This window comes from Euleptes europaea, chromosome 4 (assembly GCF_029931775.1).
Source record: "Euleptes europaea isolate rEulEur1 chromosome 4, rEulEur1.hap1, whole genome shotgun sequence".
Classification (NCBI taxonomy): Eukaryota; Metazoa; Chordata; class Lepidosauria; order Squamata; family Sphaerodactylidae; genus Euleptes; species Euleptes europaea.
The window spans coordinates 11084211-11099214 of record NC_079315.1 but is presented as its reverse complement, the minus strand read 5'-3'; the positions used below and the strand labels follow the sequence as shown (position 1 = coordinate 11099214).

At 47.8% G+C, this 15004-nt stretch overlaps 1 protein-coding gene across 1 annotated transcript in view; it reads left to right on the top strand.

The window, feature by feature from the left end:
- Positions 1–6323, top strand: part of GPR162 (G protein-coupled receptor 162) — a 37538-nt gene extending 31215 nt beyond the window's left edge. Inside the window, exons 3-4 of the mRNA XM_056848638.1 lie at positions 2483–2634; positions 5799–6323. Of these exons, the coding sequence (XP_056704616.1) occupies positions 2483–2634; positions 5799–6323 (677 nt within the window). The remainder of the gene's footprint in view (positions 1–2482; positions 2635–5798) is intronic.
- The last annotated feature ends 8681 nt before the right edge of the window (positions 6324–15004 follow it).

Genomic DNA, 15004 nt, shown 5'->3' with positions numbered 1-15004 from the left:
CACACACGTCCTCAGGCTACACTCGATCCCGAGGAAGGTCCTCTCCGACCGGGGGGTCCAGTTTGTTGCCAAATTCTGGCGGGCCTTCCTAAAGTTAATGGGAGTGGAAGAGCAGGGCCTTTCTTCCGCCTATCACCCCCAAACGGATGGTCAAACAGAACGAGTAAATGCGGTGGTAGAATGTTATTTGCGTTGCTATGTAAATTTCCACCAGGACGACTGGGTCGACCTGCTGCCATTTGCCGAATATGCGTATAACAATGCGCCTCATTCCTCTACCGGCTTTAGTCCCTTCCAAGTTATATACGGGACGGATTTCGGCCCTTTCGGTTCTGCCCCCGTCTCGCCAGAGCTCCAGTCCACCCCCGACCTTCAGGAGTGGATTCAGGTGGTTAAATCCACCTGGCCATGGTTGCTCAAAAATCTGGAAAGGGCAAAAAGCAAGTACAAGGAACAAGCAGACAAACACCGGTCTCCGGGATGGGAACTCAAGGTGGGGGAGCAAGTCTATCTGTCCACCAAAAACCTCCGCTCTCTTCGCCCCTGCAAAAAACTGAGCGACCGTTATGTGGGACCTTTCCCCATTACCAGAGTAATCAACGAGGTTACTGTGGAACTGGACCTCCCAAAAACTCTGAAAGGAGTCCATCCAGTCTTTCATATAAGCCTCCTCAAACCCTATGTGGCAGCCCCCCAGTTCCACCCCCCTCCCGCACACGAGATTCCTACCGTAGTAGGAGGGGACACCCATTTGGAAATATCCAAGGTTTTAGACTCCAAATGGAAGAAAGGGAAACTGTTTTACTTTGTTCGCTGGAAAAACCTTGGCTCCGCTCATGACGAATGGGTGGCCGCACCCCACATGGCGGCTCCTCGCTTAGTCCGGGAATTCCACCTTGCTTATCCCGATAAGCCTCGTCCTCTCGGGGACCCCGGGGGGGGGCCTTAAGGGGGGCAGAATGTGAGGGTCTCTGTCTTTGTGTCTCTGCTTTCCATCACCTGCTGTGTTATCAGTGAACTCGTAAAAGCAGTTCACACCTTCTGGTCTCAGGCGCCAGGCCTGATGGCCCATGTATCTTCCCCCCCCCCCCGCTGTTCTTCCTGCCAGTACTCCCTCAGGCCGATGCGGCCTTGGAAGTGTGATAGCCGCCCAGACTTCCTGGGATCGGTCTGATGTTTTGTATTATGCCAAGCTTGTAACTTCCCATAACAATAAGTGTGAACCCCAGTGCCCCAGTGCCCTGGAGTCAATATATTCTGTAAACCCGTATAGCCCCTCACTTGCAACTTTCTACCTGTGCCTGTCTCATCTCCTGAAGGCTTCAATAAATCGATTGTTTCTGTATCAACGTCTGAGCAACTGATTTGGAGAAGCAAACTCAGAGAGGGGGATCTCTCACAGCGAGGAAAGAGGCAGACAGCCAATTCACAAAACCGCTTGGGCACAGCCGCGCCGGCGCTTACGGATTGCCGTGCTTACGGTGTGCTTTGTTCATACAGCAAAGTGGTCACAGTCAGTCACGGATGCAAAGGGCCATAAAAGCCTGCATTCTGGGAAATTTCACATAGGGGATCAACTCAGTCCATACTAGACTTGTACATATTGATAAACCTGAACCAAAAATAAACCTGAAATTAGTCATTTTGGTAAATTTCCAGTTCAGGTTTACCGAATGCATAAACCTGGGGAGAAAGTTAACGCCGAATAGGTAATTCTGGAAAAAGCTGAATAATTATTGGACTTTTTCAGGTCCTGGGGGGGGTCATTTTTCGAGGTAGAGCCCCCAAATTCACAGCATAGTTTGAAGGGACTCTCCTTGCACAAGCCCCAAAGTTTGGTGAAGATTGGATCAGGGGTCTGATTTTATGGGGTTTGGGAGAGGTCGCCCCCTCCTCCATAGAGAATCATTGTGAAGTTTGCAATGATTCTCTATGTCGGATGGGGGTGATCCCTTCCGAACCCCATAAAATCGGACCCCCTGACCCAATCTTCACCAAACTTTGTGGTTCATGCAAGGAGAGTCCCTTCAAGCTACGCTGTGAATTTGGGGGCTCTACCTCGAAAAATGACCCCCGGGGCCAAATTTTTTCGGGAAACCCGAAAATAAGCCAAATGCCCATATTTACCGGTATGGGTATTCAGCTTATTTCAGGTTTTCCCCAAAAAACAGGCCAACAAACCCGAAATGTACCGAATTATTATTTTATTTTTTTGCACAACCCTAGTCCATACGTGCAGCAGACTCCCATTAGGACCGACGCAGGAAAAACCGACTTCGCTGCAAATTCAGTAAGCACAAGCACAAGAATCCCCACTTATGAGCACAAGAATCCCAAGTTCTATCATACTGACATGGTAGGGCAGGACTGCCTAGAGTTTCTGCATGTGGTCAGGGACTGAAGAGAGATTTTGGGGGTTCTTCCCTCCATTGTTTGGAGACTTGGGGGCGGAAGAGATTTTCAGCTCCTTGTCTTCTTCCAGATGGCGCCGGCGACGACTACAGCGACGGGAGGTTCTGCAAGGTGCGTTTCGACGCCAACGGCGCGGCGGCCATCAAACGGGACCCCCGGGATACCAAACTGCTACCGGTTCATCACATGCTGTTGCCGCACGACAGGGTGCATTACCTGCAGGTAGGCTGCCTGTTCTCTTAAGAGTCTACTCAACGTAACGGGTTTAGCGACCAGCTTGGGACATGATCTCCCCTCCCAGCATGTCCACCAAAGATCTGATCATGTGGGCATAACGTCTGAGTGTCAGTCAGTCATATCGTCCTTTATTGACATAAAATCACTATACATACGGTAGCATGTAAAAATATAAATATTTGAGACATAACCTTACAAAGTGGTTAAAAGACACCTGCATAAGTTAGTGTTGTGATCTAACACATCTGTCTGTTTAAATAATTTGTGGCGTTCTACAGCAATCTTTGAAAAATTGTGCTACCTTCTCCAGAACATGGGCCGAACAATTATTCAATAGAAAGGAAGCATTACAGGAATCCGGAGCATTCAATCTACATGTTTGCAAAGGGCTTAGTAGTTCATTACGAATTTCTGAACAGAAACTACAGTAAAATAAAACACGGACAACTGTTTCAACACACTTACTGCCACAGGGACAAAGTCTGTCTGACTGGGAGATTTTGCTAAGTCTTCCATCGAGTAAAACATCTGAGTGCACCAAGCTGCCAAGAAAGAATCAGATCGCTGGTTTGCTCTAGCAGCACTTTTAACTGGAGGTGCCAGGGAATTCACCTGGGACCTTTCCGTGTGGGAAGCTCTTCACACTTACAGGGCCCAGTTCGCACCTCTGCCGTTGGTTGCGTGTCTCTTGAGGGAATGATATGCTTTACTCTTGGAAGGAGGTAATTCTGTTATATGCATGCCTCCCGTTATTCAGTGCGGGCACGCACACGTTGCGGATACCACAGTTGATGGAGAGCACTGCAGAGGACGAATGAGTAGGGTATTTCATGTGTGTGTGTGGGGTGGTTAGAGTTGAGGGAGAGCTTCAAACTTCAGCTTAGCGGTGAGGTGGGTACAGCTTTTGCTGCTGTCCCTCCCCTCCTTTAAAATGTAACACTGTGCAGAACTGAGAAGTGAAGGGCTGTCTCAGATCCATCCACCCTCTGTATTATATATATTTGGTGTGGTTATGAGCAGTGGTTTGGAGCGGTGGACTCTGATCTGGAGAACCGGGTTTGATTCCCCACTCCTCCACATGAGCGGCGGACACTAATCTGGTGAACTGGATTTGTTTCCCCGCTCCTACACATGAAGCCAGCTGGGTGACCCTTGGGCTAGTCACAACTCTCTCAGCCCCACCTACCTCACAGGGTGTCTATTGTGGGGAAGGGAAGGTGATTGTAAGCCGGTTTGATTCTTCCTTAAGTGGGAGAGAAAGTCGGCATATAAAAAACAACTCTTCTTCTTCTTTCTGGATTAGTCATGGTTGGTAAAGCAATCCAAAAGGGGTGTTTGGGGGGGGGAATAGGAGGTTCAAAACGGGGTCAGGGTTGGGTATTTTGCTTATTGAAGTAACGACACAGGCACTGTGAAATTCACAGTTACAGAACAAGTGTAGTAGGAATAACGGGGGTGGGGTTGGAGACGGTGTTTTCTCAGCATCCTGGTTTTGCCCTCTGAGTACTGAGATATCTCAGTATCCTAATGGCTCACTGAAGAATTAACGCCTGCTCCAGGCCTTCAGTGTTGTGATCAATGAGAGCGAAGGCATTTGTGGGTGGGGGGGGGGCTGATAAAAACATGGGCACCTGGCACTAAATGCAAAGCTGCCTTCTACTGAATCAGGATAACAGGTTCAGCAAGGTCAGTATTGTCCACTCGGACTGGTATCAGCTGTCTTCAGGGTCTCAGGTAGAGGTCTTACCTGGTAGAACAAGCGTGGTGTAGTGGTTAAGAGCAGCGGACTCTAATCTGGAGAACCGGGTTTGATTCCCCACTCCTCCACACGAGCGGTGGACTCTAATTGGTTAACTGGGTTGGTTTCCCCACTGCTACACATGAAGCCAGCCGCGTGACGTTGAGCCCGTCGCAGTTCTCTTAGAGCTCTCTCAACCTCACCTACCTCACAATGTTGTGGGGAGAGGAAGCGAAGAAGATTGTACTCCTGTTTGATTCTCCTTTGAAAAAGGTAGAGGAAGTTGGCATATAGAAACCAACTGTCGTGGTTAAGAGCGGTGGTTTGGAGCGGAGGACTCTGATCTGGAGAACTGTGTTTGATTCCCCACTCCTCCACATGAGCGGCAGAGACTAATCTGCTGAACTGGATTTGTTTTCCCCACTCCTCCACATGAAGCCAGCTGGGTGACCTTGGGCTAGTCACAGTTCTCTTAGAGCTCTCTCAGCCCCACCTACCTCACAGGGTGTCTACTGTGGGGAGGTGATTGTAAGCCAGTTTGATTCTTCCTTAAGTGGTAGAGAACGTTGGCATATAAAAACCAACGCTGCTTCTTCTATATTCAGTTCAGTGTTTTGCTGTTTTGCATTGACTTATGGTATGTGTCCTTAAGGCCCAGCACAAAACATCTGGTTTATGGTCTGCTGGGAGAAATGGGAGGAGCCAAAAGCACCATTCATTAGCTGTCTTTCATCCTGTGTGTGTGTGTAAAGTGCTGTCAAATTGCTTCTGACTCATGGTGACCCTATGAACCAATGTCCTCCAAAATGTCCTGCTCTGATCTTGCTCTGATCTTGCAAACTGAGGGCCGTGGCTTCCTTTATTGAGTCAATCCATCTCTTGTTGGGTCTTCCTCTTTTCCTGCTGCCTTCCACTTTTCCAACTTTTATCCTTTTATATACTGCAGATTGTACTATGCCAGTAAAGGTATTTGAAATTGAAATTGACTTTTTTCCCCAGTGGCTCTTGTCTTCTCATGAAGTGACCAAAATACGATAACCTCAGTTAAGTCATTTTAGCTTCTAGGGTCAGTTCAGGCTTGATTTGATCTATAACCCACTGATTTGTTTTTTTGACAGTCCAGGGTATCCGTAACACTCTCCTCCAACACCACATTTCAAAGGGATCTACTTTCTTCCCATCAGCTTTCTTCAATGTCCAGTTTTCACTCCCATACATAGTAATTGGGAATACAATGGCATGAATTAACTTAATCTTGGTGGCCAGTGACACATCCTTACACTTAAGAATCTTTTCTAGCTCCTTTCATCCTAACAGACCTTTTTGTGGTGGGGATCCCTTTGTGTCGACAAGAAACCATCTTCCCCTTTTCTGTTACTGCCCCGTCTCTCATCCTGTTCTTTCCCAATAGGTCCCTCTCTCTCGGAGGATGTCCCACGACGAGACAAACATCTTCTCCCACCGCTCCGCTCCTTCCTTCCTTCACAAGTGGTCCTCCTCCGACGACATCCGAGCGACCGCCCCGCTCAAGCCCGGAGGACCCCCCGGCTTCCTTCCGCCAGAACTCCGCAGCTACCACCACCGCCGACGGCCTCCCGAAGACGAACTCACCACGCTGCGGCAGTTCTTGGAAGCCGGGCTGGCCGTCCGGGCCCCCGGCTCCAATGCCTGTTTCTTCCGTGACGAGATCACCACCTTCATCGACGAGACGCCGGCGCCCTCCCCGATGGGCAGTCCCCGCCACTCGCGCCTCGCGTTCTCGATGCAGCGCGAGAGGCACCACTCCTTAGCGGGGCCGGAAGAGGGCCCTGACAGGGGTCGACGGTGTTCACTGACTGGGGATGAAAATCTTAGCCTCCACAGCGGGGAGCCGGAGTCTGGCAAATGGACCGTGGCCGTGCAAGAGGCGCAGAACTCGGGAGAGCTTAATCTATGAAACGGCGTCCAAAGCGTTCGCCGGAATTGGGATTTTTATGTGCAAATTCAACATGTCTCCCCCGTCCCAGGACCCAAGGGATAATTTAGATCCTCGTGTTTTTCACCAATGAATGGGAATTGTTGTACATTGTGGGTCCTGACGTGGTGGGGAGAAACGAAGCACGGAAGGGGGCGGGAAGCAGAACTGTTGAAAGGAGCCGTGGGGTCTTGTTCTCAGGGGACAGATGCCAGCCCCGGCCGCCGCAGTCAGGGGCACCGTTTCTCAGCTCCGTGCCCTTGACAGAATCGTTAGCTCCGCCCGTTTCCCCCTTCTTAGCTCTACCTGTCATGAGAAACATTTATTGGTTGCCAAGCGTGGGACAGGATGGTATTAAAAAAAAAATCTATATTTGGAGCGTCTTACGTGTCTTGGTTTTTTAATGTATTAATAATAACATTTATTTCATTGAAGAGATTAATCAAGTGCTTAACGAGGTTTAACAGAGCCAACTGGGAAAGGAGAACATAACGCTCTGCCAAGACTCGGCTCACCTTCAGATGACAGCACATCAGATGCTAAGGAAGGGAAGAAGAGATCGCTACGAGGGTTCCTGTAGCGTTTCGTGCGCCAAATTGCTTTGCATGTGTATATAATCCAGACTAGAACCTTGCTAAGGGAGGCCCCTATCGCAGATGAGAAAAGCTCAAGAGAGGCATCATTCAAGATTCAGAGAGGAAAGTTTTTGCTGCCCGCCCAAAAAGAATAACACATGAACACATCTTCAAGTACTTGAAGGGCCATCATAAAGAGCAGTGATTCCAAAGTGGGCATACCACCCCCTGGGGGGCGGTGGGATTACCTAGGGGGCAACTAAGAGGCAAGGGGGGAGCAGGGGAGCACTAGAGGTGGGCCCCTTCAACTGTGTGGTTGGATAGGGTAGGGGGCGCTGGGGTTGAGTTTGTGGGACCAAGGGGACGGTGGCCCGAAAAGTTTGGGAACCATTGATATAGAGGATGGTGCCGAGTTGTTTTCTGTTGCCCCAGAAGGTCGGACCAAAACCAACGGGTTGAAATTAAATCAAAAGAGTTTCCGTCTAGACATTAGGAAGAATTTTCTAACAGTTAGAGCGGTTCATCAGTGGAACAGGCTTCCTCGGGAGGTGGTGAGCTCTCCTTCCCTGGAGGTTTTTAAGCAGAAGCTAGATGGCCATCTGTCAGCAATGCTGATTATACGACCTTAGGCAGATAATGAGAGGGAGGGCACCTTGGCCATCTTCTGGGCATAGAGTAGAGGTCACTGGGTGTGTATGGGGGGGGAGGTAGTTGTGAATTTCCTGCATTGTGAAGGGGGTTGGACTAGATGACCCTGGTGGTCCCTTCCAACTCTTATGATTCTATGATTCTGCATGAAGCTGGCTTATACTGAATCAGACCCTTGATCCATCAAAGTCAGTATTGTCTACTCAGGCCAGCAGCAGTTCCTCATGCTCTGAGGCAGAGGTCTTTCACATCACCTACTCGCCTAGTCCCTTTAACTGGAGATGCCGGGGATTGAACCCAGGACCTTCTGCATGCCAAGCAGTTACTCTACCACTGAGCCACAGCCCCTCCCCAACACATAAAACATGGACTCACACTCTGCCAACTATATTCCATCAAAGAATCCTATGGCTATAATAGACCCAGAGGTTCAGCATGTTCATCCCCCTGTTCTAAGGCAGGATGCATTTCTCTAGTTGACCAACACATTAGGAAATTACTGGTGTTACTCTTCTCTAGGAGCAGGAGCAGACAAAGAAGAAGAGTTGGTTTTTATATGCTGGCTTTCTCTACCACTTAAGGAAGAATCAAACCGGCTTACAATCACCTTCCCCTCCTCTCCCCACAACAGACACCCTGTGAGGTAGGTGAGGCTGAGAGAGCTGTGACTAGCCCAAGGTCACCCAGCTGGTTTCGTGCGTAGGAGTGGGGAAACCAACTCAGTTCACCAGATTAGCATCCGCCGCTCATGTGGAGGAGTGGGGAATCAAACCTGGCTCTCCAGATCAGACCCCACCGCTCCAAACAACTGCTCTTAACCACTACACCACACTTCCCTGTCCCTTCTCCTGTTACTTAAATGAGGAAGCAACGAAAAGGCATATTTTGAAAGACTGCATTAATGACAGCTTTGCCAGACCTTCACGTAGGCTTTACTTCCATGCTTTTTAAATAAGTAAAGCAGACCACGAGATATAGCATTATTTCCCACGAAGTCTGCAACAAACACAAGTAACACATGCAGAATGTCTCTGAAGAAAAATTCAACAAGTACCACACAACTAAGAGAGCAAGACGAACTGCTAAAGTGTGAAGGCCTGCTAAGCACTAGAAATCTAAAAGCAAGCCACTCCGGGTGAGGGTTTTGGCAGCTCTCCCATCCCCTAGCTCCGCTGGTACCGGTTCCAGCAAAAGGCTCCAGCAGGGGCCGAGCTGGTCACAAAAGGCTGTCGTGTTCATGCCTGTGCATTTATTCAAACCTCTTCCCAACGCTAGACCCTCTCCAAAAGAGTAGCAGTTAATTCAGGCAGATAACGCAAGAGGGGAAGGGGAAAGGGTTCAGGTTAGAACCGCACCGACCTTTTCCGTTTGGGTCTGGCAATCGATTCCCCTTCCCTTTTTTTACAAGAGGCATTTCCCATCCTGCCCATCTTCATATTTATTTCATTCAGTTCTGTCCCTCGCCGTGCTTATTTATGGAGCGCCTTATACAACGATAATTGAAGGACGCAGGTCCTGCCGGTGGGTTGGATTGGTAATCGGAAACCTTAATGGACAAGGTTTGTTTTCAGATATCTGAAACTGGGGTGTGTGTGTAACAGGCAGGGATTGCTTCTGCCAACCCAACTGCAAAGTTGTCCCTGCAGTCTTCCGTCCTGGGGAGCCGGTTGGCCGTCACCAGTCCACCGTGACTTCTCCACTCAAACACAGACCCTTTTCTGACCACCGTCACAATTTGCTCTGAATCAACCCCGTAAGCAGCACAGCTGTCCTTCCTTGAGAGCCAATGGGGTGTAGTGATTAAGAGCAGTGGACTCTTAACAGGGAGAACCAGGTTTGATCCCCCACTCCTCCACATGAGCGGCGGATGCTGATCTGGTGAACCAGATTGGATTTCCCCACTCCTCCACATGAAGCCAGCTGGCTGACCTTGGGCTAGTCACAGTTCTCTCTGGACTCGCTCAGCCTCACCTACCTTATCAGGTGTCTGTTGTGTGGAGACGAAGGGAAAGTGGTTGTAAAGCCAGTTTGATTCTCCTTAAAAGGTAGAGAAAGTCGGCATATAAAAACCAACTCTTCTTCTTCAAAGCGATAATTGTTGGAGCACAGGGAGATTGGAAGTATGGATGAGGCAGCTATATATAACCACCGATTTTCTGGAGGCTACCTCCTGCTGTCTTCCATGTGTGCGTGGGGTGGGGTGGGGGGTACCTTTCCCTCTGAATACAGTAATTTTCTCGTGCCAGACTTCCTGAAGATTCGATTAGAAATTGGTGTTCCATTCAATGTTTCCAGATATTATGGTAAAGAAGAAGAGTTGGTTTTTATATGCCTATTTTCCCTACCTTTTAAGGAGTATCAAACCGGCTTACAATCTCCTTCCCTTCCTCTCCCCGCCACAGACACCTTGTGAGGTAGGTGGGCCTGAGAGAGCTGTGACTAGCCCAAGGTCGCCCAGCTGCCTTCACGAGTAGGAGTGGGGCACCAGATTAGCAACCCGGTTCACCAGATTAGCACCTGCTGCTCATGTGGAGGAGTGGAGAATCGAACCTGGTTCTCCAGATCAGAGTCCACCGCTTTGGAGAGTGGACTATGTGGCATTCTTCCCTCTGAGGTTTCTTCCCTTGCTAACCCCACCCCAACCCTCAGGTTCCACCCCCCAATCTCCAGGAATTTCCCAACCCAGAGCTGGCAACCCTACAACGAACAGAGGATTCAGCAACAGCCTATAATTTAAAAAGAAATACAGAAAACACGTCTAAAAAGACCATTTCGGTGCCTGGAATCAGAATGTTTCAACAATTATTGGATGCAAACATCCTGGCCTTGGTGATCGTGTTCAATCTAAACACGTCTGGGTTTGGTAGGGGCGGGTGGGGGGAAGAGCGTGAGTCTGAGATATGGTAGTTGGCCTGAGGCCATCTATAAATTCATAGCACAGGTGAGTTTTTTTTTTATCTGGGCCCTTCCTAGCTCAACAGCTCACGCTGTTAGCCGCTAAGCTAGCTCCGGTTTTCGCCAAAAACGGCTATAACCTCTGCCCAAAGTTAATTGAGATAAGACACCTTGAAATATACGTGAGTGTAGGCCCTCTTTTAATCTTTAATGGTGCATTATCCGATTATTGTGTGCTAGCGATGTGCAATTTCCATTGATTTTAAAGCCAGAGAGAGCCATTAGTCTGATGCAACCTGCCCTCTTGCATAACTCAGACCACAGAAATTCACTCAGGCATTCTTGTACCGAAGCCAAAATTCTTAGCGGGGCAGAAAAATACTCCTTTTAGAAAGGAGCGGCAGAATCCATTAAGACCCCAAGTCAATTGTCCTAGCGCTTACAATCCCCCTTCCTGACAGTTTTATTTCACCTCTCAGTATTTCTGCTTTCATCCTTTGGATCTTGCGTTGTGTGTTTCTCTCGTGACATAAATCGATATCAGAAATAGCTGCCCATAACCACTTCATACTGTGCCCTTTATTTAATATATTGAGCAGCTCTCTGGAGAGGCAGCATACACATTTTCAAAATGAGTACAATCTATAGCCTTCCATGTTCGAAAAGCTTGGAGCAGGTAAAGGTAGTCCCCTGGGCAAGCACCGGGTCATTCCTGACCCATGGGGTGATGTCACATCCCGACGTTTACTAGGCAGACGGTCTTTATGGGGTGGTTTGCCAGTGCCTTCCCCAGTCATCTTCCCTTTACCCCCAGCAAGCTGGGTCCTCATTTTCCGACCTCGTAAGGATGGAGGGCGGAGTCAACCTTGAACCGGCTACTTGAAACCAACTTCTGTCAGGAAATACCTGGAGATTTTGGGGGCAGAGCCTGAGGAGGGCGGGGTTTGGGGAGGGCAAGGACGTCCGTCGGGATCGAGCTCAGATCATGAGCAGAGCTTCTGGCTGCAGTACTGCAGCTTACCACTCTGCGCCATGGGGCTCCTCTTAATTATTTTAATTGCCCTATCCAAAGCTACCAAAAACTTTCCACCACTTCCAGAAGGTAGACTTAGAATCCAAGACAACAAAATGCAACAGTTGACCAGCTACTGTGTACTGTGGCCAGCCCCAGGTGAATTACAAGTTTGCTTCACCTCTTAGGCCTTATCATATGCTGAGCAGTTATCTGATTGTGTCTGCCCCGTCGAGCCAGGGGAGATCACAAGGCTCTGTATTGTAGAGAATGTGGGGGATACCGGCACCCTCCATCGCTAACCCAGGATCTGCAGATACCCACAAGCTGTGAACTTGCTTCTTCAGGGTGTGTGTGACCCTCTCCAGAACACATGAAGCTGCCTTATACTGAATCATAGTCAGTATTGTCTACTCAGACCAGCAGCAGCTCTCCAGGGTCTCAGGCTGAGGTCTTTCAACATCACCTACTTGCCTGGTCCCTTCAACTGGAGATGCCGGGGAGTGAACCTGGGACCTTCTGCATGCCAAGCAGATGCTCTACCACTGAGCCACAGCCCCTCCCCAGGAGAGCCTTTCTCTATATTCTTCCACCGGTTTTATTGTCAGCCAACCAAATCTCTACCTAGCCTGGACAGAAGTTCAGTTTATGGGTCCCCATCTGTCCAGTTACCGCTTCGAACACTGATCCGGGACGTCTCCTGCCTCACATGAGTCAGGTGAAAAAGCAGAAATAGAGTCTCCCCATACTCCAAATGCCCAATCTCGCCCAGCAGCATTGCATAGATGTTCAGATGCTAAACAGCCTCTGTTCACAGTGCAGGCAGATGCTCATAGCTGACACTGGGGCCTCGGGAAATTTGGCAGAGCAAACGCTTGCCTCGTTTGCCTCAACGGTTCCCTGTCCAGAATGCGTGCCCCTGACGCACAGATGGTACACTCAAGAGAGGGTTCATCGATCATCTTTTATTGCTACGAATGAACAAAAGCAGCTTAAAGCCCTAGGGTACACTGGCATTCACTGGGGAAACAGTTTTCCAAGGAGTTAGAATTCAAGGGTTAGCAAAATCCTTTAAGGGAACTGACATAGAGGGAATGTTAGAATCATAGAGTTGGAAGGGTCCATACAGGCCATCTAGTCCAACCCCCTGCTCAATGCAGGATCAGCCAAGAGCATCCCTGACAATTGCTTGTCCAGCCTCTGCTTGAAGACTGCCAGTGAGGGGGAGCTCACCACCTCCCTGGGTAGCCAATTCCACTGCCAAACAACTCTTACTGTAAAAAATGTTTTCCTAATATCCAGCCGGTACCTTTCTGCCCGCAATTTTAACCCATTATTGCGAGTCCTATCCTCTGCCGCCAACAGGAATAGCACCCTTTCAGTGCAGCTGGAAAAAAATCCTTTGGTCCTCACAACAACCCTGTGCGGTAGTGTTGTCCACCCCCCCACACACACTTTGTACTATATATGTCTATAATATTAGGTGCTATGGAACACAGGCAGGATGCTGCTGCTGCAGTTGTCTGATTTGTGGGCTTCCTGGAGGCACCTGGTTGGCCGCTGTGTGAACAGACAGCTGGACTTGATGGGCCTTGGTCTGATCCAGCAGGGCTTTTCTTCTGTTGGGTGGAAAGGCTTTTGGCAACAGAGACCACTTTCTCAAAAACAGGGGTGAGAATTTACGGCAGAGATGAGTGACTGGAAAAATTATGTTAATGAGTTTTGTTATGTCTCTGTTCTCATTTTTTAAATGATTTTCTTCTTTTTTCCTTTTATTATTAATATCATATTATTATTGCTTATTGAAATGTATTAAATAAGGGGAAAGTATAACATCATGAGATAACATCATAACGTCATGAGACGACAAGAGTCACTGGAAAAGACAGTCATGCTAGGAAAAGTTGAGGGCAGCAGGAAAAGAGGAAGACCCAACAAGAGATGGATGGACTCAATAAAGGAAGCCACAGCCTTCAATTTGCAGGATCTGAGCAAGGCTGTCAAAGTTAGGACATTTTGGAGGACTTTCATTCATAGGGTCACCATGAGTCGGAAGCGACTTGATGGCACTTAACACACACACACAACATTAAAATAATGACTTATAAGGATTAGAAAATGTTAATACTGTAAGCACTTGGTCCATAGAAAATCAAAAACCACACCAGGAGACTTAGTAGTCAAAAAGAGTAGGTTTACTGGTAACATAGGCAAGCAGAGCTTAGAGGTCCTAAGACAGCAATGGGGGGAAATGGCATGCACTTGATAATATAAGAACATTAGAAAAAAGCGTTCAGCAATACAGTCTCATGAGATCACTTTCAACAGCCTAGAGCAGTGGTTCCCAACCTTTTTTTGACCAGGGACCACTAGGACTTTTTTGTTCGGTGCAGAGACCCCAAGGTTCAAAATAAAAATTCCGAGAATTTGAAAATAAACTTTAATCATAACTGTTAGTTAAACATTAAACTTAGAATAATATTTGAATATATACATTTTATAATAGAGAACTTTTAATTGAAAATATTAATTTATTATGGGTTTATAACTTTGTTTCGCGGACCTTAATTTAGTTCTCGCGGACCCCTGGGGGTCCACGGACCCCTGGTTGGGAACCAGTGGCCTAGAGGGACCACAGCTCCCACGGAGACACCAGATATTTGGAGGGAGGGAGGGAGTCGGTGGGGAAGTCAATTAAAATTGATCATATTTAATACTGAAGACATACAGTATATAGGTATATAGGGTGTATTGTCCTATATAGGATGGTATATAGGATGTATTGTCAAATGAGATGTATATAGGACACTGGTTCCCAACCGGGGGTCCGTGGACCCCCAGGGGTCCGCAAGAACTAAATTAAGGTCCACGAAACAAAGTTATAAACCCATAATAAATTAATATTTTCAATTAAAACTTCTCTATTATAAAAATATATATTCAAATATTATTCTAAGTTTGTTTAACTAACAGTTATGATTAAAATTCACAGTGGGTAGCCGTGTTAGTCTGTTTGCAGTAGTCAAAAAGGGCCAGAGTCCAGTAGCACCTTAAAGACTATTTTCTGGTAGGGTATGAGTATCTGAAGAAGTGAGCTGTGGCTCACGAAAGCTCACACCCTACCAGAAAATATTTTTGTTAGTCTTTAAGGTGCTACTGGACTCTGGCCCAGTTATGATTAAAGTTGATTTTCAAATTCTCGCAATTTTTATTTTGAACCTTGGGGTCCCTGCACCGAACCAAAAAGTCCTAGTGGTCCCCTGGTCAAAAAAAGGTTGGGAACCACTGCTATAGGATGTACATATATAGGATGTATTGGTCAAAAAAAGGTTGGGAACCACTGATATAGGATGTACATATATAGGATGTATTGGTACATAGGATGTATTGTCAAATGAGATGTACAATAATTATGGAAAAATAATAAAAATATATATTAAAAAAAGAAAGCAAAAACAGGGGTGAGCTAGCTGTCTTCTGCCTCTCCCTTTCCAAAAGCCGCTTCTTGGCCGCCGTCTTGGGAACGCAGCGCC